This window comes from Ictidomys tridecemlineatus, chromosome 10 (genome assembly GCF_052094955.1).
Source record: "Ictidomys tridecemlineatus isolate mIctTri1 chromosome 10, mIctTri1.hap1, whole genome shotgun sequence".
NCBI classification, from domain to species: domain Eukaryota; kingdom Metazoa; phylum Chordata; class Mammalia; order Rodentia; family Sciuridae; genus Ictidomys; species Ictidomys tridecemlineatus.
Window position 1 is genome coordinate 29171339 of NC_135486.1, and position 27538 is coordinate 29198876.

The following is a 27538-nucleotide window of genomic DNA, read 5'->3' on the forward strand; positions in this document are numbered from 1 at the left end:
CCCCAGACAGGAAAGTGCTGGGGATCCCAAGATAATGTGTGGGTAAAGAACAGCGAGAGTCCAAGCCACACACCTTGGGTACTGCAAGAGCCACAGAGACAGGACCAGTTGGGTAGGAAGGGAGTAGAACAGCATTTAAGAAACAAGAGAGGGACAAACTATGGAGAGGAAGAGGCAGGACAATTAAGCATTTAGCACTGCAGGAAGACCAACAGGAATCAGAAGACCCCGAGATTATTCACTCCAGCTGAGAAGACCCTCTTGAAGCATCATTCTGCCAATGACTCCCACCTTGGGCTGCTCTTCTATAAATTTTCCTTAATGTCCAACACATTTTAATTTACTTCAGCTGGTTCTAAACTGTATACATGTTACCCAAGTAATTAAGCTTTTGCTGTGTTTCTAGTCACATAATCTAGGCTGATGTGGACTCGCAATGGGGACACATCCTTCCCATTTCTTTACCCCTTAACCTTAGGATAAACCAGGGGATGTGTTGTCCAAAGAGGTTAGGAAGGATATGAAAAGTATAGGGAAATGAGAAAGGGACAGTCTCTACATAGGCAAAATTTTTCATACTAGAATCTTATGTTGTTCTGAGGATTTTGCAAAATGATACTCTTCCTTCTAAAATTCAGCCAGGCACAGTGGCACATGTCTACAGTTGCTGCTAGTCCAGAGGCTGAAGCAGGAAGATCACTTGGGCCCAGGAGTTTGAGGCCAGCCTAAACTACATAACAAGACTCTGTCAATTAATCAACCTATCAATCAAATGAAAGTAATTGAGATACCATTGAGGACCAGGAGCCAGAACTGAACATAAACACTAATGGTGACAGCAGGAAGGTTACAGGTTTTGGTATTCAACAAACCAGAATCCCTGTGCCTCCTCTAGCTGTGTGATCTTGTGCTAGTTACTTAATGTCTTTCACCCTTAATTTTGTTAATCTGTCAAAAGGTGGAAATAATGGTACCTTATATGAACAAGGGTACCAAATGTGAACATATTGTGAAAATCAAATGAGATCATGTTTAGAAAACACTGAATCCAGTGTAAATCCTCAACAAAGTTACAGAATAAGCCCATAGGAAATATTAGCTATGATTATTTTTGTTAGGGAGGACACATGGCCAGAAGGTAAATGCTGTTCATATGGCTGATATGTCCCAGGGCTCCTAAGAAGAGGAAACAATGCTTCATGGACATTTCAGGATGATCCAGGAGGCTGTCACTTGCAGAAGTCATGAGTTGCCTAAAAGGTTTTTCCATCTTAGAAATCTGTCTGAAACATGGCAGATTCAGAATTAGAATCTGTGATCCTCTGGGCTCAGGGCCATTCTGCAAAAGGAAATGTGCATAGTCTCCAGGAGCCATCTGCTTAATCAAAACAGTGTGCCCCTGAATTGACTTGAGTAAATCAGCACAGTTCTGGTGTTTCCCCTGTGCTCAGTGTTTCTAGAGGTCTTCTGAATTAGAAAGTATAATATTGTAAAAAACTGGGGATCCAACGAATTGGGTATCTCAGATGTCCAAGACATATGGCCATCTAATCTTTTTCAAGTTTCTGTGACTTAACACCAAAAATGTACCAAGCCTTAAATAACTGTTGAAATAAATAATTGTTGAAATGAGTGAATAAACCCAGCTACCAAACGATATTAAAATTAACCAAAGAGGTACACTCTACATCTAAGAATTTCATACATATTGGTCAAAGGAAGTTGAAAAAACTCAGCATTGATTATATCGTGCAATGACCATAACTTGCAAGACCCAGAGCACAGACTTTCCTGATGAATCATGCACAGAAAGATGGGCAAATCCGCTTTCTTTGAACTGAACTGAATTATTGATACCCACACCTTTTCCTCATCTCTGTGAAAAGTGAACTCTTATTTTCCGTATGTAGGCAACAACTTGAAATGTTAATTGGAATATAGTCAGGTTTGGCAATTTCAAGTATTCCAGTCAGCTAACAGGACAAAACAATTTTTTTGCTGGGGCTGGGATTGTAGCTCAGCTGTAGAGCACTCGCCTAACATGTGCGAGGCTCTGGGTTCGATGCTCAGCACCACATAAAAATAAATAAAGATATTATGGCCAACTACAACTAAGAAAAATAAATATTAAAAAAACACAATTTTTTTTGCTAAAAAATTCAGACACACATCACACTATATCTTAAGAGCAGAAAAATATCATTCATTTATCTTTACATCAGTTTATTATCATGGTATAAAATGTTGGTAGATATATTTTCAAATACACCATGTTTAAAAGATTGCAATAAAACTTTGTACATTGGTACAAGTGTGGTCTCTTACACTTAATAAGGATTCTGAAGTTTAGTAATGGAAGAAAGAATGGATAGCCATACTTACCAGCAGTCAATTACCCTCCAGGAGTTATTCCTACGTTTTTCTCATTCAATGCTCACAAATAGTTCATGAGGTGGGACCTTTCTTCTTGCAGATGAGAAAAGGAGCATGAAGACAATAACTGTCTAAGGTTATGTAAATTACTTAGCAGCCTGAGATTCACACTCCAAATGTGTGAAAAATATGTCCAACTCCACACTTTATGCTCTTTCTACTACAGCACATGGAAATAAATCTACAACCAACTAAAGACAGGCACAACAGTGTTAAAGAAAAACTAAGTAGGGGGCTGGGTTGTAGTTCAGTTGTACAGCACATGCTTAGGATGTGGAAGGCCCTGAGGTCAACCTCCAAGACTATAAGAAAGGAAGGGAGGGAAGGAGGAAAGAAAAAACTAAGTAGCTGTCATATTTATTTAGTGCTTCTTTCCAATTCATTTGATAATAGCTATCTTTAGTATTGCAAATCAATGTAAAGCTATTATAGCACTTTTGAATCAGGAGTTAATGTAAATTTTTTAAAAAATAAACAAAATAAAAAATCTTAGACCAAGAGACAATTATGAAGCTGACAAGATTAAAGGCATTCTCTTTATAACATGTCTTTTCAGAGTATATGATTTTAATAGCCCATATGTTTTCAACATTCCCTCAAATATAGTATAACAAGTTATTTAGCATAAATATATATATATATACAATATTTTACAAAGACACTAAAATGTTTTTGGCCATGAAATCATGAGTTTTGAAAGCAGAAACTAAAGATTGATATCAAACTACAAGATGAAAACTACCATTCTGATACTTTGGGAAGTTTTGAAAGGAAGTACAAGCTTCAGGAAAAATCATTATATGTACATCTATACTCCATCAAACTTGATAGTAAAAGTGCTACTTGCCAGAGCACTGACAAAAATATAGAACTTCACAAAGAATATAAGCTCAAAAATAAAAGAAAATGAAACAAATTTACTACACTGAACCATTTTAAAACATCTGAAAAGACCACACTTGCTTCATTAATACTGTTCTACCATGACCAGAATCCATCTGCAATCTCTCCAACATGGAAATCATGAGATCTGTTCAAGAAACTAAGAGTTTCAACTAGTTACACCCTTTGTGCAGGTGGTATCTTTGTCTGAAAAAATTATTCTCAGGAAAATGATAACATCATTCAAGCAGAGTTACCAAGCATCTTTTCAAATCACACACATTTTGAGGTAAAAAATGTAAGACTATTTCCATCATGTAAGATCCTACAAGTAGAATATTATATTTATTACTTGATCATAGATAAATGACTTTTAAAGCTGTGAAATATAATAAGGATTGTGTGTGTGTGTGTGTGTGTGTGTGTGAGTGTGTACAGTGCTGGGGATTGAGCCCAGGGGTGCTCACTAACCCACACCCCCAGACCTTTTTATTTTATTTTTCTAATTTTGAGACATGGTCTTGCTAAGTTGCTGAGGCTGGCCTGGAACTTGGGAGGCTGAGGCAGGAAGATCACAAGTGGCTGGGATTACAGGCCTGTGCCACCACACCCAGCTTATAATTAGGATCTTTAATCTCCATCAAATCATATACAAACCCTTTCATTACATCTTTAGCAAAGCAAGCACTGTCAAGAAAAGAACCAGCCTCTGATCTCCCAAGTGTGATTCTGAAAAATTTCATTAATTTCTGAAACATAGGTAACATAGTAAATTATTATGCCAGTAAGTCATATTATTAATATATAATCATACTATTCTTAGGTAGTTATTTATAATTTGTAAAGAAACAAGAAATTATATCTTGAACATGTATACTATTCAAAATGGGAAACCAGTCAACCCTTCAGAAAAGTTTTAGATTTAAAAATATAAATAAGCTGCCTAGTCTAAGTTGTATTGGCAATTTCACCATAAACCTCATCCTAGCTATTTGCAGAGAAGAGAATGCACAGGCCCAAAGGTATACTGATTATTCACATTTCCACCATTTATGAAAAAATAACCATCTACAAGCAGAGTAATGAACCAACAAGAGATGGCATATCAGTGTTAAACATTTAAAATTCAAGACAATTGAAAAACTAGAGACACAACCATTCACTTAGTCCTAAATTCTTAATTTCATTCTCCTGGCTAAATGTTCCAATATAGTAAACACTTGTTTAAAACTGTCAGCTGAGAAAATTCTGAGTTTACATTCTAGCATTTTAAAACCATTCCATAATACTTATCTTGTTTACACCCAGTGTAAGGCCATTGACAGGCTGGACTTCTTTGAAATAAATACACTGATTTCTTTTTACATTCTCCTTCATAAGGAAAATTGCTTACCAAGTTTCTTTTTCATGGATGATCACCAAGTGCCTATGCACTAGCATTCACACCCACTGAATCCTATTGGGCATGCACCCTTCTGAGCTGACTGCTGGGGGCATATTGTCCTGCAGTTCATAAACACGCTTTGGTACACTTTTATTCCTACTGCAGCTTGATTTGGATTCTTCTTCTCTAGTATCTTGATTACAAGATTCTTGGGGTCTCAACAAATCAGGTCTTTTTGCAGATTCAAAACATAAGAGAAGTGACTTAGCTAGAGATTCTATTTTGCTGTGATTAGCTTGTATTTTCTTCTCACAGCTGTCAACTGAAGTGGAGAGGTCCCTGAAGTCATTGTGAACATCACTGGCCAAGTTGCAAATAGTTTCAATACAATTCTTGAGAAGATGTACATCACTATGGCATTCTATGCAAAGGAAGAAGAAAAAGTTACTACCCTTTTCAGCTTTTGTCAAGTGTTTATTACTATTAGATGACTCCAAATACACCTAAAGGCAAAGTGACTCTTATCAAGACAATTACAAAGTATTCACTTTGATTCCCACTAAAGTACTCATCTGCTCCATAAGCAATTATGTAGGCAGAAGTGCCCACATGTATATTAGGTCCCCACTTGATTACAGACGTTCCTGTGCTGGTCACTAATATCAATGCAATAGCACTAGGTGGGCTTTAGTTAGTGAGTTAGGCTGAGAAAGAAAAGGCAAGACATTTGAGAGTCCTTAAAATATATTATTACTCTAGTCGAGCGGTGGTGCACCCCTGTAATCCCAGCAGCTCAGGAAGCTGAGTCAGGAGAATCACGAGTTCAAAGTCAGCCTCAGCAATGGCGAGGCGCTAAGCAACTCACTGAGACCCTGTCTCTATATAAAATACAAAATAGGGCTGGGTATATGGCTCAGTGAGCAAGTGTCCCTGAGTTCAATTCCTGGTACCAAAATTAATTAATTAATTAAAAATTTAAAAAAATACATATTATATATAAATATATATATTATTCTAATTACAAATTCTACTTAGAGTATTTACCTCTCAAGGCAGAAATGATAACTTGAATGGTTTTGTCTAAGCAATGTTTTAACTTCAAGAATTCTGGGACAAAATTAGACATCTTTTTATAATCCTGGTATCCAGAATCTTCTTGTACTTGAGTTTTGAAAATTTTCTGTATAAATAAATAGTTTTATGTAACAGGTTAGATGGAGGTATTTTCAGAATATTATTAAGAAAGACAATGTAATTTTCTTACCAATGCTTAACTCCATTTCTATAAGCAAAACCAAACTGCAGTATTACTATTTTTCAAAAGAAATAAGTCTTTTCAATTAATTTTAAAGCAAAATCCCATCATCCAGTTATGCATGAATGGAACAAAATGCCAGTTCCATTCATGTGAAAACTCGGATGTGATTGAATTCATAACATGTTGTTATTGAATTCATAAAAGACAAACTTATTTAACTTTTAAGAATTCAACTTTACCCCACAGTCAGAAGGCTGAGGCAAGAGGATCATGAGTTCAAAGCCAGCCTCATCAAAAGCAAGGTGCTAAGCAACTCAGTGACACCCTGTGTCTAAATAAAATACAAAATAGGGCTGGGGATATGGCTTAGTGATTGAAAACTCTGGTAGATTTAAAAAAAAAAAAAAAAAAAGGCTCAACTTTTTGACTTTATATCCCATTTGTTTTCTTGAAATAAAAAATTTCATGGCATAAAAATTGTTCTCCTTTTTAATATACTGATTACATAGTTAGTTTCTATTTTTCTGTTTTAACTATGACATGAGCATAAAATAATCTGTCCACCTCACGTGCATTTTTAAATCTTTGAGCACATTGACTTTTATTAAGCAATTTTTAGCCTGTAATGACTATCCAAGCAAAAGCTGATAGTAGCTGTTAAGAAACAGATAAACTAATATTAATATCTATGAAATCTATTTCTAAAACTAGCAAATTATTATATCCAAGAGAACTACATGTTTCAATTAAACATGTACAAAGAAGCTATCTTTGGCTAAGGAAATAATCTACAGTGGAGCAAAGAAAAATGATTAAGTATACTAAAATGAAATGAAGATAATTTAAAGCTTTTCTTACTATTTTCCATTCAGAAAAGATATTTTCAAGAGAGCTGATCAATTCCATGGCACAAGTTTTCATCTGTTTAGTAACCTGTGGAGAATATTAAAATATTTTATTATATAAATAATTATAGAGAAATATAAAAACTGGAATTGTATGGTACCAGATGGTGGAGGAAGTTCTAGTCTAGAAGCCAGAAGATTAAAATTTGATCTCTGAGATTGTAAATAAATAGCTTGAGAGTACTTAAATCATATAAAAGTGAAATTTTTAAAAAAATAAATTGCAAAAGGATTTCTGTATTAAATATGGACAATCTCTGATGTCTGTTTTAGAAGAATTTGCCTTTTATTTAAATATTTATAAGAATAAAATTTCTAAAACTTCCCTTGGAAGGAAGTGAGGTAGTTAACAAATCAAGCAAATATTCTCTAAGAACTTTCCAAATATTTTCTTCTTTGATTCTCAATTATGACCTTATGCTTCATATGGTACTGCCCTTATTTTACAAATGAGGAAAACAATCCTGGGTCTTAACTCCAAAGACTCAGATCCAGCATGGGGGCTCCAACCCAAATTCTAAACCTTTGCTTTTACATTTCTCAATGCTGCCCCCTAAGGTGTAGCTTAATTTCTGCAGGGGATTCTGTTTAAGTATTTAATTGGCTTTACCAATAGAACTATTCCCTAGGTCAAACACAGATTTTGTTCCATGTGGTTTAAAAAAATAATAATAATAATCAATCCAAATTCTTTTTTCCTCCTGACTGCAGCTTTAAAATGTGACTCTAGTGCCTTATATGTTTGTGCCCATTTCTTTGAATATTCTACTTTTTCTGTTGGAAGTTCTTTATAAATTTTAAGTATAAGAACATAAAACAAAATTTCACCACAAACAACAAAGTATAACTTTGGCAGAAGGTAGGAAAAAATGAGAAGTTGGATAGAATTCTGCATGAAAATGCAGATAATACAAATTATATATAAGATGGGCCTGATCCCTTTTCTATTTATTTCCTCAAAATAACAACTATACCTACCAATAAACACATTCACATACATTATTTCCTCTTTACTTTCATTAACTTATTCTATATCCTTTTGTACTTATTGATGGAAAAATTCTACAAACAGAATTCCAGTGATGCAAAATACACAAAGTGCAAGAGGAAGATAGAGAAAAAGAATGCATGCAAGCAGGATGAGTGACTTAAGATTTGCAAGGCATTATATTTAGCAATCTTGAATACAGTGCTTCTTATTCTCATATAATCCTCAGAATAATTTTATGGAATAAATATGATCATCCCCACCTTTAAAACAGAACAACTGAGGCACAGATAAGTTATTCAAGGCTAAATGGGAAGTAGAAGAACAGTTTAATGTTCTGATATAAAATCATTGATGTGAATGCCCCTAAAAAAAACATTTAGTTCAAGATAATTGGATCAAAAAATGTTTGTTTCCCTTCACAGAAAAGGAAACAATTAAAAATATGAAGTGAGAACCTACAAAATGGGAAGAAAATCTCTGCTAGCTATTCTTCTAATAGAGGATTAGTATTTACACTGTTTAAAGATCTCAAAAACTTCACAAAAAAACCCCCAAATAACCCAATTAATGAATGGAAAATGAATTAAAAGAAATGACTCAAAAAAAGGAATACAAATGGTCAAGAAATATATGAAAAAAATATTCAACATCATTAGCAATTGGGGAAATGCAAATCAAAACTACACCAGTCAGAATGTCAAACATCAAGAATACAAACAATAATAAATGCTGGAGAGGATGTGGATAAAAAAGAATACTTTTACACTGTTGGTGGGATTATAAATTAGTAGAATCACTATGGAAATCAGGATGGAGGTTCCTCAAAAAACTAGGCATGGAACCACCATATGACCCAGCTACACCCCTCCTCAGTATTTACCCTTAAGAATTAAAGTGATCATACTACAGTGATAATGTATACTCATGTTTATAACAGCAAAATACACAATAGCCAAACTATGGAACCAGCCTAGGTGTCCATCAACAGATGCATGGATAAAGAAAATGTGTGGTATAAATACATAATTCATCCATAAAGAAAAATGAAATTATGACATTCGCAAGAAAATGGATGGAACTAGAACCATTATGTTAAGTAAAATAAGCCAAACTCAGAAGGTCAAGGGTCATGTTTTCTCTCATATATGGAAAGTTGAGAGGAAAAAGGAAAAGAAAGGTGGGGGAGCAGGGATCTAATGAAAATCAAAGGGAGATCAGTACATAAAAGGGATGGAAGAGGATGCTGTGGAAGGAAGGGGAAAGAACAAGGGAGGATACTGGCCAAATTATATTGTTATATTGTATGCATGTATGAATATGTAACAACAAATCCCATCAGTATGCACAACTATAAACATGCACCAATAAAACAATGTGGAAAGGATAAAAAAAAAAGAAAAAGAAATGCTAGCTTCCATTCTTAGGTAGAAGAGTATAGAACTAAGTAAGGAAGAAAAAGACAAGCAGAGAATAAACACTAGGTGTCACTACCATACTCCACTCTGCTTGGGAGTTTGTCTTCAGACTGAACTCTCATTGCTAATAGCTGTGACAGAGCTAGCAAAAGATTAAGAGGCTGCAGCAACTCAAGAATAACTTGGGAAAAGATCATCAAGACATAATGATATTATCAGCCTCTTTAATTAAAAAATAATCCACACAAACTAAAATATAAGAATTTATAAAAATCAAATTCACTGCATTAAACTATTTATTAGTTGTTCAAAACATTACATAGCTCTTGACATATCATATTTCATACATTTGATTCAAGTGGGTTATGAACTCCCATTTTCCCCCGTATACAGATTGCAGAATCACATCAGTTACACATCCACATTTTTACATACTGCCATACTAGTGTCTGTTGTATTCTGCTGTCTTTCCTATCCTCTACTATCCCCACTCCCCTCCCCTCCCCTCCCATCTTCTCTCTCTACCCCATCTACTGTATTTCATTTCTCTCCCTTGTTTTCCCCCCCTTTCCCTTCACCTCCTCTTATATGTAATTTTGTATACCGATGAGGGTCTCCTTCCATTTCCATGCAATTTCCCTTCTCTCTCCCCTTCCCTCCCACCTCTCGTCCCTATTTAATGTTAATCTTCTTCTCATGCTCTTCCTCCCTGCTCTGTTCTTAGTTGCTTTCCTTATATCAAAGATGGCATTTGTTTTTTAGGGATTGGCTAGCTTCACTTAGCATAATTTGCTCTAGTGCCATTCATTTCCTTGCAAATGCCATGATTTTGTCATTTTTTAGTGCTGAGTAGTACTCCATTGTGTATAAATGCCACATTTTTTTTATCCATTCATCTATTGAAGGGCATCTAGGTTGGTTCCAGTCTAGCTATTGTGAATTGTGCTGCTATGAACATCGATTTAGCAGTATCCCTACAGTACGTTCTTTTAAGGTCCTTAGGGAATAGTCCAAGAAGAGGAATAGCTGGGTCAAATGGTGGTTCCATTCCCAGCTTTCCAAGAAATCTCCATACTGCTTTCCAAATTGGCTGCACCAATTTGCAGTCCCACCAGCAATGTACAAGTGTACCCTTTTCCCCACATCCTCGCCAACACTTGTTGTTGTTTGACTTCATAATGGCTGCCAATCTTACTGGAGTGAGATGGTATCTTAGGGTGGTTTTGATTTACATTTCTCTGACTGCTAGAGATGGTGAGCATTTTTTTATGTACTTGTTGATTGATTGTACGTCCTCCTCTAAGAAGTGTCTGTTCAGGTCCTTGGCCCATTTGTTGATTGGGTTATTTGTTATCCTATTGTTTAATTTTTTGAGTTCTTTGTATACTCTGGATATTAGGGCTCTATCTGAAGTGTGAGGAGTAAAAATTTGTTCCCAGGATGTAGGCTCCCTATTTACCTCTCTTATTGGTTCTCTTGCTGAGAAAAAACTTTTTAGTTTAAGTAAGTCTATTGGGAAAACATAACGGCAGCAGCACCCCAGAGAAAAACCCCAATATGGCGCCTAACGACCCTCTTTCTCCTCTTTTTTCTTTCACTGGCGCGAAACGTTCCCACCATCCCAATAAGACACCCCCTGGAACTTGCTTCAAATGTGGTAAGGAGGGACATTGGGCCAGGGAGTGTCCTTCGCTGAGGTTACCCTCCACCCCCTGCCCAAAATGCCACCAAAGGGGACACTGGGGGGTAGACTGTCCAACAACCCAGAGGGGAGGTTGGTCAGCCGCCCCACAACTCCAGCCTCTCCTGGGCTTGGCAGAGGAGGATTGACAGAGCCCTGAGCCTTCCCTCCCAACTATTACCATCAAGATGCAAGAGGCTAGGGTCACATTTCTAATGGATGGACGCTTCATTACTTTCCTCTTAGACACTGGTACCACATTTTTGGACTTGAGGGAGTATTGGGGTCCTACCACACCCTCAAAAATTCCTATTGTCGGGGTAGGAGGTAAACAGATTTTCCCTTATCATGTTATAAAATGTTATAAAAACATCCCCCTTATCATGTTATATGCAGGGATTCCTTTTGTAGTTCACACACTCCTTTCTCGTTATGAGCCATTTCCCCATTCCCCCTCTGGGAAGGGATATACTCTCATTATTGAAGGTCACTATTCACATATCACCCCCCACTTCCCCCACCTCTCATTTCCTCATGATGATCCTAGGGACAGATACACCTCCATCATGCACTCTCCCACGACTATCTAAACCAGTTAATCCTGAGGTTTGGGACACAACTACACTCTCTATGGCTAAATGCAGTCCTATTCATATTGTCTTATGGGACACTTCAAGATATATTAGTCAACCACAATATCCACTCACAACCACAGCCCTTCTTGGATTAGAACCCATCATCCAGGATTTATTACGGAAGGGGTAACTTAGGCCTACACACTCTCCTTTCAACACCCCCATTCTGGATGTTAAGAAACCTAATGGGTCCTACAGGCTGATTCAAGACCTTTGCCTCTCAACTCCTCTGTGGTCCCCATCCACCCGCTAGTGCCCAGCCCCTGCACCCTCCTCTCAGATCCCTGCTACTACCACCCACTTCTCAGTCTTAGATTTAAAATATGCCTTCTTTTCTATTCCCTTGTCCTCAGAATCTCAGGATATCTTTGCTTTTACGTGGACTGACCCTCACACCCACCATTCTCATCAGCTTACCTGGACCGTCCTCCCGCAGGGATTCAGGGACAGTCCCCATCTCTTTGGCCAGGTTCTTGCCCAGGACCTCACATCCTTTCACCCCACCTGCCCTGACTCTACTCTCCTTCAATATGTCAATGTAGTCCCTCTTGGGAACACTCTCAATCCCACACACCCAGCTTCTCAATTTCCTAGCGGATAAGGGATATAGAGTGTCTCTCCACAAGGCCCAGGTTTCCCAGTCTTCTGTCACCTACCTTGGTTTTCGCCTTGCACCGGGAAAAAAGGAAATAACACTGGATAGAAGGCAACTCCTCTCTAATCTTCTGGTGCCTCATACGAAAGCCGAAATACTATCATTCCTAGGACTAGCAGGTTATTTTAGGTCCTGGATCATAAATTACTTTCTTCTAGCTAAACCCCTGTATGACCTAGCAAAGGGTCCCCTGGTGAATCTCTTGCCTCCTCCCACAGCTACCACTTTCGCAGACTTCAGCAACTCCTCTTAAAGGCACCCGCCCTTCACCTTCCCAATCTTTCAAGACCGTTCCATCTATATGTCCATGAAAAGGGTGGGCAAGCACTTGGGGTCTTGGGTCAAAATTATGGGCCTACATTTGCACCTGTGGCATATTTGTCCAAACAATTAGACCCTACCATCCATGGGTGGGCCCCTTGCTTAAGAGCTCTGGCTGCTGGACAAATTTTACACAAAGAAGCCTCTAAGCTGACTTTCGGGGCCCCTTTAACTATCCACTCCCCACATCACTTGAAGGATCTTTTAGCTTATAAGGACCTTCAAACCCTTCCTCCATCCAGAGTCCTGTCACTCCTCACTTCCTTTCTGGAAAACCCTAATATTACGTTCCTCCCCTACTCTGCACTGAACCCTGCCTCACTGCTCCCAACGATCCCCACATCTGACACACCAGCTCATAATTGCTTGGAAACCTTGGATGATTTCCTCCCCTGTCATTCTTCCATTTCTGAGGAACCACTCACCAAGCCTGACCTTATCTGGTTCACTGACGGCAGTTCCTTTAGGCAGAACGGCACTCATTACTCTGGATACGCCCTAGTTTCAGCCACTGAGATTATAGAGGCCAAAGCTCTGCCTTCAGGAACTACCAACCAGCAGGCCAAACTTGTAGCGGCCACTCGTGCCTGTCTCCTAGCACGGGGCAAATCCCTCACCCTTTATACTGACTCCAAATATGTCTTCCATAGTTTATTATCCCATGCTGCAATATGGAAGGATCGAGGCCTACTTACCACTAAAGATAATGCGATCACTAATTCAGCTCTTATAACCAATTTGATAGAGGCCTCCCACTTACCCACCCAGTTGGGAGTTGTCCATTGTAGGTCCCATCAGAAGGACAGCTCTCTTATTACTGAGGGCAACGCCAGGGCTGACCAGGCGGCACGAATGGCTGCTATCTCTTCCAAGTATGACCCCCCTGGGGGACATATAATGGCTGCTTTAGACTGCCCATCTGAAGCCCCTACTTCTTCCAGTAAGAACAGGGATCTTTTTGAGTTCCTCCATACTCTATTCCATTCCAATTCTCAGTCTTTGCCCCTCTTTTTACAGAGCTTCTTCTCCCTCAACCCCTCTGACAAAGCCATGCTACAGAATATAGCCTCTAATTGTCAGATCTGTCAGCGGACCAACCCTCATACACCTTTAAGACCTAAACCATTTCCCTCCCACCGAGCCCGGGGACACATTCCTGCTGCTGACTGGCAGGTAGACTTCACCAACATGCCTGCAGTACGGTGCATTAAATACCTCCTTGTCTTTGTGGACACCTTCTCTGGTGGGGTTGAGGCATTTCCCACTTCCAATAAAAAGGCTTCCTGTAGCTTCAATCCTACTGACAGACATCATCCCCAAGTTTGGTATGCCCACTTCCCTACAATCAGACAATGGCCCTGAGTTTATTTCTAGGATCACACAAAAGGTCTCTCAAGCCCTCTCCTTCAAATGGCATTTCCACTGTCCATATCGCCCCCAGGCTTCAGGGAAAGTGGAAAGGGTAAATCGGACTCTGAAGGAAGTCCTTACCAAATTAACAATGGAACTAAACTTAGACTGGGTCAAACTCCTTCCCTTGGCTTTGCTTCGGATCAGAGCTCTCCCTAAGAAACCATCTTTACTGTCTCCCTTTGAGATAATGTATGGAAGACCTCTTATACCCCCGGGTTGGTCATTTCACAAGGACCTCTCACACGAGATTTGTCTTTATCTCTCTTGTTTCATCTCCGCTCGGAACTCTGGAAATATCAAGACTGGTTTCTTCTGGACCCAAACTCCTCTCCAAACACTCTTCCCTTAACACCTGGGAGTTTAGCCTATTATAACACCCCAGAGGACAAAGGGCCTCTTGCCCCAAAATGAGAAGGCCCCTATCCTGTACCCCCACCGCCGCCAAACTTTCCTTACTTGGCAACCCTCTCACCCCCTGGATTCACATTTCTAGGTTGAAGCCATATTACCAGGAGGCCCCATCTGCTGACGACAAGACTACCCCAGAGGAGCCTCAAGAGTCACCTCCTAGACCTCCCCTTTACTCCTGCTCTCCACATCCTAACTATCCTCTAAAGCTTCGCCTGTCTCGCGTAACTGCCCATACTCCACCATGACTCCCACTTTTCTAAGTGGTATTTTCACAGTCATCACCCTTCTCCTGGGGACATCATCCTCCTCCTCCTATACTTGGAGATTCAAAGTCAGAGAGACACATGTCCAAAGCAGCACTCGTTATAATCGCCTAGTTTCTTCGGTTGATTGTGCCGCTACGGGATGTAATGCATCTATCTTCCTTCCCCTCTCCTCCCAGAATTCTGAACTTTTAAAAGCAGCCACTAGGCTTTACCTTTACTTCTTATATGATCAGACAGAGGATTACTGCAAATGGTGGCCCGAAATCTATGGGGGGTGCCCCTACTGGTCATGCAACGTTCATAACCCATGTGCATGCATCGAGGATTCCTGCGTTGAAAATTTCAGATTGATCTCGGGGGGCTATCAATTGGCTATCACTGACCCTAACCATCCACGCTGGACCTCTAGGGTAAATGCTTCCTTCTACTGTGACATATTCTCTCCCACCCTCTGTGGCTCCATCTCCATCTCCCGAGAGCTTCAACCCTCCCAGCCCTCAGTAGCTATAATCTCTACTGACATAAAGCATTCCGAACAGCAGTTGTTAGACTCCATACAGGATCCATATGAGCCTAATGTCGGGAGTTCACCACAGTATTCATGGCTACGACTACTTACTGAAACTGTAACCTTCTTAAATCTAACCCTCCCTGCCATCACACCAACTGATTGCTACTTATGCGCCTCTCTGACTCGACCTTTGCTTGCAGCGGTTCCCTTGAACTTCTCGGCTCTGACCTCTCAAGTTTCTCCACTCCATCTGCCCGCCGTTCTCTCTAAACCCTTTCACCTGACGCTCCATTATGGGAGCCTGAGGAGTCTAACCATACTGTGATTCCCTGGCGCTGCCTCCTGGGCTTGGGTGACTCCCAAAGTTTTGCCACTCTAACATCACCTTTAACTTCACCCTCTATGCACCACCTGGCTCATTCTTCTGGTGTAATCGTTCTCTCATCACTATCTTATTCACCAACACCTCTACCCCTTGTATACTGGTGATGCTTGTCTCACAATTGACTCTCTATACCCCAGCTGAAGTGCAGGCCCTCTTGTCTCCCCCAGTGCGGAATAAGCGGGCTGCTTTCCTTCCAATACTGGTGGGTCTCTCACTGGCTGCATCTGCAGCGGGAGCAGGAATTTCTGGTGGAGCTCCTGTACACTCCTTTTGGGCTGTACAGGACTTAAGTTCTAAATTTGAACAAGCGCTCACTTCTATGGCAGAATCTCTAGCATCTTTACAAAGGCAGGTCACATCCTTGGCTCAAGTTACTCTTCAAAATCGACAAGCTATAGACTTACTCACAGCCGAAAAAAGTGGAACCTGTCTCTTCTTGAGGGAAGAATGCTGTTACTACATCAATGAATCAGGCCTTGTGGAAACTAATGTAGTCAAGCTCACCGACTTGGCTACCTCTTTGAAAAATCCACCAAACCAAAACCCATTTGCCACCTTCTTTTTAGCCCACTTCCAATCGTGGCTGTTGCCTCTTTTAGGGCCCATATGTCTCCTTTTCCTGATGTGTCTGTTCCTGCCCTGTCTGCTTCGCTTCCTACAGGGCCAATTACGGAAGATCTCTAACCAAACTTTCAACCAGCTTCTGTTTAGGTACTAGCAGCCTCTGATGACCGATGAACCCCCAACATCTTCAAGAGAACAGCTCACTCATTGCTGAAGCTCACTACCAGGCGCGATGGAATGCAACGGACATCAGACAGTGAGAGACAATGAGCCCGGAGAACCTCTTAATCTGCCATCCTGGATTCTTGAGCCTTTATGTCCTTTTAAGCCTCCTCATGGCCCTTGGCCTCTTCTCTGTCAGTCCCCCAACATGGAACTTCTGTCAAAAACTGACATTTGCTTTAATTTTTATCTTTATCCTGTTTTTGTGCGCTCTGATCTTCAGGTGCTGGTGACGCCATGTCAAGGCAACGTTTACAGTATTTCCTAGAGTCTCTGCTACAGGATCAGTGGCTGATACCAACTATCTCCTCCATCCAGGACTGGTTCGATGCCATCGATGACTTGTGGTTTCAGGGAACTTTCATAGACTTCACCCCTACGGAAGTAGCTGTCTATAGCCACTGGGTTTTATTTCTGGTTGCCATGATATCCCCAGACCTGCCCCCGCCCAACATTCCTCCACTTCCCCTTCTAGGCCCTACTCCGCCCCCGCACAGCCGGAAGCAGCCAGATCTGACCAATGATGCCCCAATTCCTAAGAAAACAAAAAGGGAGGAATGTTGGGAAAACATATAACGGCAGCACACCCCAGAGAAAAACCCCAACATGGCGCCTAACGACCCTCTTTCTCTTCTTTTTTCTTTCACTGGTGTGAAACGTTCCTGCCGGCGCCAATGTTCAAATCCTGCGAGTGGGAAACTTTAGCCCCAATAAGAATTCTTTTTGGGCTCCGGAACTGACATATGGAAGAGCTTGCCAATAAACAGGTGATCAGTTATCTACCTCAGCCCTGCTACCTCTCCTTAGATCTATATAAACACACAGCCTTTTGTAATAAAGCGGAACCTTTCCGGTGATTTGTGTTGTGTGGTGTCTCCCATTCGTAGTGCGGTGCAGCATCTTACAAGTCCCATTTGTTGATTCTTGTTATTAACTCTTGTGCTATGGGTGTTCTATTAAGACATTTGGAGCCCGACCCCACAATATATAGATCGGAGCCAACTTTTTCTTCTATCAGACGCAGAGTCTCTGATTTGATATCAAGCTCCTTGATCCATTTTGAGTTAACTTTTGTGCATGGCGAGAGAAAGGGATTCAGTACATTAAACTATTTTTAATCAACTTTATAATTATCTGGTATAGAACACTCTTTTACTCATCTTACCTCATTTTGTACACACTGCCTTAAGAGGTCATGCTTAAGTTCTTTTGCTTTTTCCAGTCCAGAATCTAACAGAATCTTCATTCCCGAGCCTACACCATCACAAATAGCACCCATGAGTTCCTCCTAGGAAAAGTGTTTAAGCATTAACTGATAAATTCAATTTTTAAAATAATTTTTAAAAAATATAAGATAATTAAGTTATTATTAAGTTCAACTAAAGCTAGAATAAGAACTAAGAGTCCACTAGGAAATCAAGTTGGCAGAACTATTATTTAGTATTCCACATATAATATGTAAAGAATGTTTATCATTCTAGGCAGGACACTATTTTTCTGGAACACAGTAACATTCTATATAACATTGTTTTCTTTTGTAATTAAAGCAAGCAAATATAAATCTTCTAGAATTACAGAGTTTTTCATGTGTTGACTGGATAAGAAAACCTTCCATGGTAGATAGCCATCACCCAACCGAGAACTCAAAAGGCAAAGTAAGGTTTGTAAAATCATCCAGTATATTTAATCAATTCAGACTGAAACAATTTTAAATCTTATTGCCAAACAAAAGTACAAGTTATTTTGAAAAATAAAATGCATCTGTTATGTTTGTGAAACTAAAATAAAAAAATCTCTAATGTTCCCTCTGATCAAGTCTTTCAAAACTCACATTGATAAATTACCTGGATATTGGCAGACTTATTGTTACCATTTTGCAGAAAATATAGCTTGTTTCCTTTGAGAACTGCTAACTGTCCCACATACTTAACAGCTTGTTGTACAATTTGAATCACTTTATTTTGAGCCTCTTTTACCATTGATGAAATATCTGAACAGCATCCCTATGAGATAAAAACAGATAAGTGTATCAGACTCATAAGATTATAATAAAAAATAAACAATCTTAAGAAAATAAATTGTTGAGAGCCACAGCCCAGTCAGAATGATGCCTGGCATTTGCCGGAGGGAATGGTTGTAAGGTGACGCCAGCAAACCATTGAGATGATGATTTGAGTTAAGCTATATATATATATATATATATATATATATATATATTTTTGAGTTTAGTCTTTGAATTACCCTTTTTTTTAAATTGGTTGTTCAAAACATTACAAAGCTCTTGACATATCATATTTCATACATTAGATTCAAGTGGTTTATGTGACACTGGATTGATTGTATTGTATATTTGACCTTTACTATCGGGCAATAGAGCAGCTCTTGCCTCAGGCACCCGCTACTTTAGAGTTCCCGTGAGTTCTGGCGGGGGTTCAGGGAGATTGGACGGAGCCCCGTGGAGGGAGTGTGTTCCTGTGTGGTGTGTGCAATGCCGGTGAGAGTTGGGGAATAAAGAGTTGCTGTTTGAATCTACAAGGCTTTGTGGCGGCTCGGTTATTTGTGCCCAGCCAGACTGTGGCAATAAATTCTGCATTTCTTGACATAATGACCACTCTTCAAAAACATGTGATAGAACCAGAAACATGCAGCCCTATGGCTACTGAAGGTGACAGTATGAATAAGAGACTCTCCTCTCCAAGACCTTACACACTAATAGGGGACATAGGGCAAGTGTGAAAAAAGTAGATAAAAAATAGAACTGATAAGTGAATGACAGAAGAAAGGAACAAAGTGGTGGCTTTTTTACCTTTCAATTTTTCCTGTCCTTATAAGCATCTAATAGATAGTGTTTTTGTTTCTCAGGGGAGAAGAAAAAGGAGAGTGAGAAGACGATAAAAACCCCAAACCTTCAAACAAAAGGATTCCCATAGCTAGAGAAAAATAAAGGAAAGAAGGCAGTGGTGGGGGGATCAGATATCATAAATACATAAGGAAGCTAAGTACAGCAGAAGGTAGAGAATGAAAGGAAAGGAAGGAGGTGGGAATGGGAGGAAACTTGCATGGAATTCAATAAAATCATGCTATATGCACATACAAAGGTACCAAAGGGAATTTAACCTTTATATACACGTAGAAAGTACCAATCAAAAATAAATAAAGAAGTGAAAAGATGATCAGTAAACCAGAGGAAGGAGAATAGGGGGAGAGACGAGGGTAGAAAAAGGGTGGGGATGGGTATTAAAATAAAATTCGTTATATGTATGATTTTGTCAAAATGAACCCAACTACTATGTATAACTATAATGTTTTAAGAATTTTAAAAAGCTAAATAAACAAACATGTCCTTTATATCTCAAAAAAGTGGGGGGCCTTCCCACGTGCACTCAGCACATATCCAAAGGCACGGGGAAGCATCTTGCAAACCATTCTTTCTCTTTCCTGCCCACTGCTGTGGCTCTTAGAGTACTTCTCTTGGACTGCTTTCTGGAAGATGCTAACTGTGTTGCTACAAGGTAAGAAGTCTCAAACTATACTTCACCAGAAAGTGCAGTAACTAACACCAGTTTTGCCAGCTTCACACAAGATTCTCAAGGGCTCAACCTAACTTCCTCTCTAAGCCACCTGGCTCTCCATCCTTGGTTCCTTATAAAATAGGTTGAAATCCATGTTAGGTTCAAAGTGATCTTTCCAGCTTCTTCAACAGGCATTTTCTTATAATTTTATTTCATTTGATAATCACAGCAACCCTGTCAGGAAGGCATTGCTATTTTTATTTTCTAGGTGAGAAAATGGGAGACTCAAAAAATTAAGAAGTTTGCTCAAGGATACAAACAAATCTAGCAGGGGTTCAAACACTGGATTCAAATATCAATAGTGGGATTTTGGTCTGTGTGTGTATTTTGTCCCTACTATTCTTGTATTGCATCTGAGAGCCAACTAAGCATACCTCGATCTCCTATGTCTATCACACACCATCCTGCAGCCAGATTCCTTCTTTAGGCCCAAATCTAAGCCAGACCTTCAGCTTTTGTTTGGCTCATTAGTTTTGCTCTCTGTCCATTCACACCTTGCATTTTCATGGTTCTGCACTCAGTTTTTTCTTCATCTACTACTTCACCATGTCTATTTGCAATCCTATAATCATTCTATTTTCTCATTACCTACGTCCAAAGTGACTCTTCATCCAATGTAAATTTAAAATTAATTCAATAACAAGTATACAATTGAGCATCTATCATAACAATTAGGCTTTGAGAAGATGCCCACAATCCCTCTAACTTATCAGAGCTTAACACAGCTTGCAAATAGCATATTAAAGATATACATGCTGGGTGCAGTGGCACACGCCTGTAATCCCAGCAGTTCGGGAGGCTGAGACAGGAGAATTGCGAGTTCAAAGCCAACCTCAGCAATGGCAAGGCACTGAGTAACTCAATGAGACTCTGTCTCTAAATAAAATATAAAATAGGACTGGGGATGTGACTCAGTGGTTGAGTGCCCCTGAGTTCAATCCCCAGTATTAAAAAAAAAAAAAAAGGATATACGTGAGTAAAGTACAGAGTTAACAGAGAAGCAAATAAGACAGGCACCTAAGTCTTGGCAAGACTCAGACTTCCTTGGAGAGAACAATGGCTGTTAAAAATAAACATCTGATATTAATTTTACTTAGTTATATCAGTCAATTAAAAACAATTTCCAAATCCCAGTCAGTAAATACCCACTTAGGAAATACATGACCCACCAAAAAAACTGAGGTATAAAGTCTCTTGGTGGGGCACTAGAACATAAGATTTAACCAAATAGTCTAGAGATTTTTGTCATGAAGTCTAATTATCCATTTTCTAAAATAAAACCTAACTTCTTGGTATTTTCTCAACATCTTCTTTTGTCTCTTCAAGAAATTCTTATAGAGGAGATCACTGACTAAGGCAATGACTAGGTAATATCAAATATCAAGTGCTCACTTCTTCCATAGTGATCGAGTTCTTGATTTTTAGCTTGTTACAGAGGCATAGAATAAAAAATGAATTTCCTAATGATACTTGCAGCTAGATGTAGACAGGTGATGAAGAAAGCACAAGAATACTATGGTTATTTCCAGAAACTTCCATCAAAAGAAGGCACAAATGGTATAATCCCACTGATTTGGGAGCAGGAGGCTCACAGGTTCAAGGCCAGCCTTAGCAACTCATCGAGGCCCTAAGCAACTTAATGAGACCCTGTCTCAACATAAAAAATAAAAAGGGCTGAGTGGCTCAGTGGTAAAGTACCCCTGTGTTCAATCCCCAGTACAAAAAAAAGGAGGAGGAGGAGGCATACTTGGCCTTTTCTTCTTTGTTACTTCTTTCATCCTTCTGCACTGAACTAAGGTAGAGTTCCATCACAGTAGACCATGAAATCAAGGGCCATGTTTTAGGCAACGCAGAAGGGCTGGAAAGAGCCTGGTTCCTGCAAACTTAGTGGAGCAAAGCACCCAAGCCTACCTCCAGATTTTATGTGAGAAAAAATAAGCTTTTGCCTTGCTTCTTCCTCATAGCCAAACCTAATCTCACCTGATACAAGGTAAGCAGGAAACAAAATCACTTTCCTTGCTTCTATGTCAGCAGGCTTGTGACTAATTCAGCATGAGCTAAAACTCAATCCACAGCCATAGCAAGACTGCTTCTCTCCCCAGTACCCTTTATTGAAGGTCAGCAGAGAATAATGGCAGAGTATGAGCTGTGGACCCAAGACAGCCTGGGTTCAAATATAACTTTCTGTTCACATCTGGCCAGTTAAGTAACACCAGATGGGCTACATATCTTCTCAAAGCCTCCATTTCTTTGCCTATAAAACAGTGATAGGAGTAGTCACTTTGGAGGTTCTTATGAGGATTAAATGAGTTAATATCTGTAAATCATTTAAGATCACTCAGTACACAGAGAACCATGTAAGTCCTGGTTCAACAAATCAATTACAAACAGATCTAATTTGTGGAAAATGCAGGTAGTGGAGAATCAATACTGAATAAATAAATGCATCAAATAATACTAAGGAATCAATTTACCTGTAAAAATAACTGTAAGTAGCCTCCCAGTTTTTTAACTTCTTGTCTTAATTCATCTTCAAGTGTTGCTAAATCAGTACAAGGTAGAAAATCATTCAGCCAGTGTTTGATTAAAACCACAAGCTGCTCAAAAGCACAAGCAATCTGGATAATAAGTAACTGGAGTGTCCGATCAGAAGAGAACACTTTGAAAGAAAAAGAAAATTATTGTTAGAAATAATCTCCAAATAAAAGAACCAGCATATGCTCACCATTAAAACACTTTAAAAGATGCCTGCCAGATGTGTCAAATAGTCATTCAAAACAAAGTATAATGTGCAGAAAATAATCATCATGTAAGTAAAAGTGGGATTGCTTACAATTATCTTGACTTTCTTCATCTTGTTCTTCATGAGCTTTGGAAATGACAAACAGTCCATTATAAATTTTAAGAAAGTTATTTATCAGGCTATCTGCTATTGTTTCTTCTTCATCATAACTCTGTCCAAGAAAATCTACTGATGAACCAATCAATTCTTTGCAAATTCCAGGGAGATACGATTCTGCTGAATTTGAACAAATGGAGTTTGATTTCTCCATTAAGCCTACATCAACAGAAAATAGTCATCATTAGTTAAATTATATAGGTAGTTCCACATAGAAATTTATGTAGTGTATCCTCTCTTCTATTTATAAATTAATGTTATAAGGAATATTGGCACAAAATAATTATTCAGAGAAATAATTTCTATAACTTTTATTTTGAGTTTGTTGTTGTTCGGTAGTGCTGGGGACTGAAAACCCAGGACTTCATACATGCTGGACAAGTGCTTTACCACTGAGCTACGCCCCTAAACATTTTTGTCAATTAGTATGGGGGAGGGCTGGGGATGTGGCTCACCAGTAGAGCATTTGCCTAGCACGCATGAGACCTGGGTTTGATTCCCCACATCACAGAAACAGGAAATAACTTTTTATTCATTTATAAAGATATATGTGACTTTCACATTTGAATTGCCACTCTATTAAAAAGCTTTAAAATAAATCAGAGTATAGAATTTTAGAAGTGGAAGAGGTTGTCCAACTCACCCTCCTCATTTTACAGAGGAAACACAAGTTCCAGGAAATAAAATAATTTGCACAAGGACACAAAACAAGTGGTGGAACCTGGAATTGGTGCTTTTCTCACAGTACAGAAAACTTGAAAAAAATACCTGATGAATGTGAAGAATGCAAATTCTGAATTGGGTGGACTTGCATGTCATGTAAACAATCAGAAATTCTTCTATTCTTCATCATACTCCTGCTCCTAAAAAAAAAAAAAAAAAAAAAAAAAAGACAAACCATAAGATCAGTAGTTATACACCACAAGAAATAATATTTCTAAGAATGTTTATTTTTGAATTATCAAAAGAAAATGAATATGTATGTGTATGTTTTCCATGAAAGGCCTAATTCACTTGGATCATTGAGCAAAGATCTTACTATTTATAGGCATTGTTCTAGGCATATAGTTAATTAAAGAGAATAAATTTATAGGCTCTGGATTATGATGAAACATGGCAAACATGGCTTCTGGCCTCACTGAACTTAAAGTTCAAAGCAAAAGAGAAATTGGGCAAATAAGTACAATGAAGAGACGGTGTTATGAGGGCCTAGAATGCTCTTGCAGGCCCTGGAGAAGAACTTCGCCTGGCCCAAGGGGTGGGAGGGTCCTCCCTGGAGCAGTGACCCTGAAGGATGAGCAGAACTAGAGAACTGGGGGCAGGCTGGGGAAGCAGGGAACATTGTCTCAGACACAGGCACCAGGATATAGGAAGAGGTGTAATAAATTACACATGTAAAAAACCCAATGAGATCCAAAAGGACTGCAGTTTGTGGTGTGAGAGAGAGGCAAGGGATGAGGCTGGGGCCATCCTGAGGTTGACCTTGTGTACTAATTAAGGAAGGTTGGATTTTATCCTAAGCATTTATTCAAGGAAGGACTGTAAATAGGGAAATGGTCTAGGTAAATAAACATATAGGCAAATATCTACAATATGGTGTGCTACCTGTGAGGTATGGCAGGAACACAATGGACGCAGTGATTCTATCCCCACCAGCTCCGTCTTTTTCCCTCAGCCTTTAAAAACACAGAAATCTCTCCAGAGATTTTCTGGCTATCTAGCTGCTACTCTTAACTGTTTCTCCAAAATAGAGCCTACTCTTTCTGCTCCTAAAAAAAGCAGTCTCCTTTCCATGCTGCCATTCATGTATCAATTCTCAAACTCCAAGCCCAGCTCATTAGGACAATTTGAAAAGTGACTAGATGTAAATATGAATCCTTTGATCTAAATGTGGCTCCTTTGTGTTATTTTCCTAACAAAATTTTCTCCTACTATTGATCACTCAAAGAAAAATACTATTTGTTGAAAAGATTTTTAAACAACAGCATTCTATCATATTAACCTAAATATAAATTCTGCCTCCCTGTGAATTCCTACAAGAAAACACAAAAATATGACTGAAAGGAGAAAGAAGAAATATCAATTCTCAAATATTACAGCATTTCTACTTAAGAGAAATGAAATGGTACATTATTATAGCAAGTCTTAACTGGGGAAACTGTTATTCTTGCAACACTATCACAGTTGAACAATGTTTAACCCCAAATAAAGAAAATGCTTGTCATGATCCTTTCAGAGAGTTTTTACTTAACCTCAAGGGAAAATTTACTTTTAAATGTCACCAGTACATATCAAAATTTATAGGCAGCCAAATCAGTCTATTTTATTGCAGAACAACTGTGGCATATCATTGCCGAGCAGCAGTTTTATAATTAAGAATCTGTCACTGTTTCCATTACCTGCAGGCATTCTCAGAGTTTGCAATTCTGTCATAAACATTCTTACAAGGCTGAAACTTCATACACAAGGTCTCAGACTAAGATCAATTCATTTTTAAAAAAATATGATACTTTCAAATTACAGAAGTTCTCAAAAATATCTCTGCCAAAAGAAAACACCTAATTTCAAAGTCTTAGAAAATATTAAGAAGTGTTGATTTTTCAGCAACATTTTAAACTTCTGTTGGTTTCCTATTATTAAAGTCAGCAGGAAATAAGATATAAACAGCCAACAGTCAATAGGCTCAAAGTTTAGTGCTCATCAATTATTAATGTTCATATTGTGATCCACAATTCTAAATACATACCTGTATACACTTGTTTATGATGAAAATAGTAAGATACCTGTAATCCTAAAGTCCAAAGGAATTTATAAATCACTCTCTAAAGAATTTGTTGGTCTGGTTTACATTTTGGGGAGGCTTATATTATTCTAGGCCCAAGTCTTATCTACCCAATTCTACCTATGGTCTTGTTTTGCTCACTTTAGTGCCAAAGCCTATTCTGAGTCCTTAATACCTGTAGAGAGCTGGGGATGTGGCTCAAGTGGTAGCGCGCCCGCCTGACATGCACCAGGCACGAGGTTCGATCCTCAACACTACATAAAAAATAAAATAAAGATATTGATTGTGTCCACCTAAAACTAAAAAAAATAAATATTAAAAAAAAGATCTGTAGAAATCACTGTTTACTTATATTGGACCAGAGATCATATCTTCTGTTTTCTAAGATATAATTTTATACATATTAAGCACTCAATAATAGTTCAAGCTAACATTTATTGAACACCTACCTACTGCAGTAGGATCTTTACACACATTTCCTCTAATTCCCATAACAACTCTGCAATGTGGACACTGTCAATCTGTGTTACAGATCATAGTTGTCACAGAAGCAGCATGTGAGCTGAATCTTCATGATAAACTCCTGTAGAGTAGGTATATATTGCTGTCTCCATCTTATAGATGAGAAAACTGATGCCTAAAGATGTGTGACTATACCAAGCATAGATTAGAACACAGGATTCTCATTGGAGCCTGTGACCTTTTTTATTTTCCTATGTTGTGTAGGGGGTACAGATATGTTTTGTACACTAAAGGGATGTCCTCTGTGTAAAGGATATGCTTTGTATTTTATTTAGGATAATGCCTATGATGTCTTAGCAATTTCTTACTGTAATTTAGCAGTCAGCAGATAGCAAATAAAGCAGAAAAGGGAAAGTTTGCTATAAAGTAGCTGTATGTCTTTGAGAAAAATAATAAATGAGTTTAAAATAAGCATTGTCAAAAAAAATGCTAGGCAATATCTCATCCCAAAGACAAAGAGAGTTTTTTTAATATTTATTTTTTGTTGTGGTTAGACATGACACCTTTATTTTATTTATTTTTATGTGGTGCCAAGGATTGAACCCAGGGTCTTGCACATGTTAAGCAAGCACTCTACTGCTGAGCCACAACCCCAGCTCCAGTAAAGAGTTTTTTAAAAATGAGAAAATTATGTATAATTACAAAATGTAGCATATATCGTTATAGATATGGTAAGTATAAATATATATACACATGATGTGTGTATGTGTCCAGAGAAAACCAACAAGAAGTCTTTACCTCCTTCTAGAAAATGAAGAGACTGGTGCATCTGTAATGTCAGGTTCCCATTCGTCTTCAGGATCACAAAAGACATCTTCACCCCTGTTACTACAATTACTCTAAGAAAAATAAAATATATAGTTTCCATTAATTATAAGAAAAAATTATTTAGCAACTAAGGAAAAAAAGCTTACACACTTTGTTACATTTAAAATATAAAATTAGCAAAATTACAGGTTATTTGATAAAAGTAAAAAGAAAATAATCCTGACAAAATTTAAAACAAATCATCTGATGCCAAAGTTATCTTGAAAGTGATATAGTACTAAAAGCAACCAATTAAATATCTCAGAATTAAATATCTCAGAAATAATAAACTTGGCATTAAGAAGACATATTAAAAACAAAACCAATAAAATCCTTGAAAGAAAAATAAATAATCTGACAAAGTAAAAGGTGCAATGACTTCTTGGTTGAATATATTGATCATGATGATAATCTTCATTTTAATTTAAGTAAGGGAATACCAATTAAATTCTACCAAAATACTATGTAGCTCTTAATTGAGACAGATTACAAGTATGTGGAAAAATAAGTAAAGAACTACAATGAGTGGTTGAAATAGGAAGTAAGATAATAGTGAGGGTAACTCATCACTAAGGTTTAATGTATATAGTAAAGCAAGAACATTCAAAGGCTTTCAACGGTTTT

At 38.4% G+C, this 27538-nt stretch overlaps 1 protein-coding gene across 1 annotated transcript in view; it reads right to left on the minus strand.

Annotated features, from left to right (window-relative positions):
* Positions 1-2964: 2964 nt before the first annotated feature.
* The window catches only part of Kif14 (kinesin family member 14), a 61119-nt gene continuing 36545 nt past the window's right edge, over positions 2965-27538 (minus strand). The window contains exons 21-29 of the mRNA XM_005330379.4: positions 26846-26946; positions 23572-23666; positions 22738-22962; positions 22379-22563; positions 18177-18335; positions 17498-17620; positions 6816-6890; positions 5744-5879; positions 2965-5120 (exon numbers count right to left, since the gene is read on the minus strand). Coding sequence (XP_005330436.2) covers positions 4756-5120; positions 5744-5879; positions 6816-6890; positions 17498-17620; positions 18177-18335; positions 22379-22563; positions 22738-22962; positions 23572-23666; positions 26846-26946 — 1464 coding nt within the window. The 3' untranslated portion in view covers positions 2965-4755. The remainder of the gene's footprint in view (positions 5121-5743; positions 5880-6815; positions 6891-17497; positions 17621-18176; positions 18336-22378; positions 22564-22737; positions 22963-23571; positions 23667-26845; positions 26947-27538) is intronic.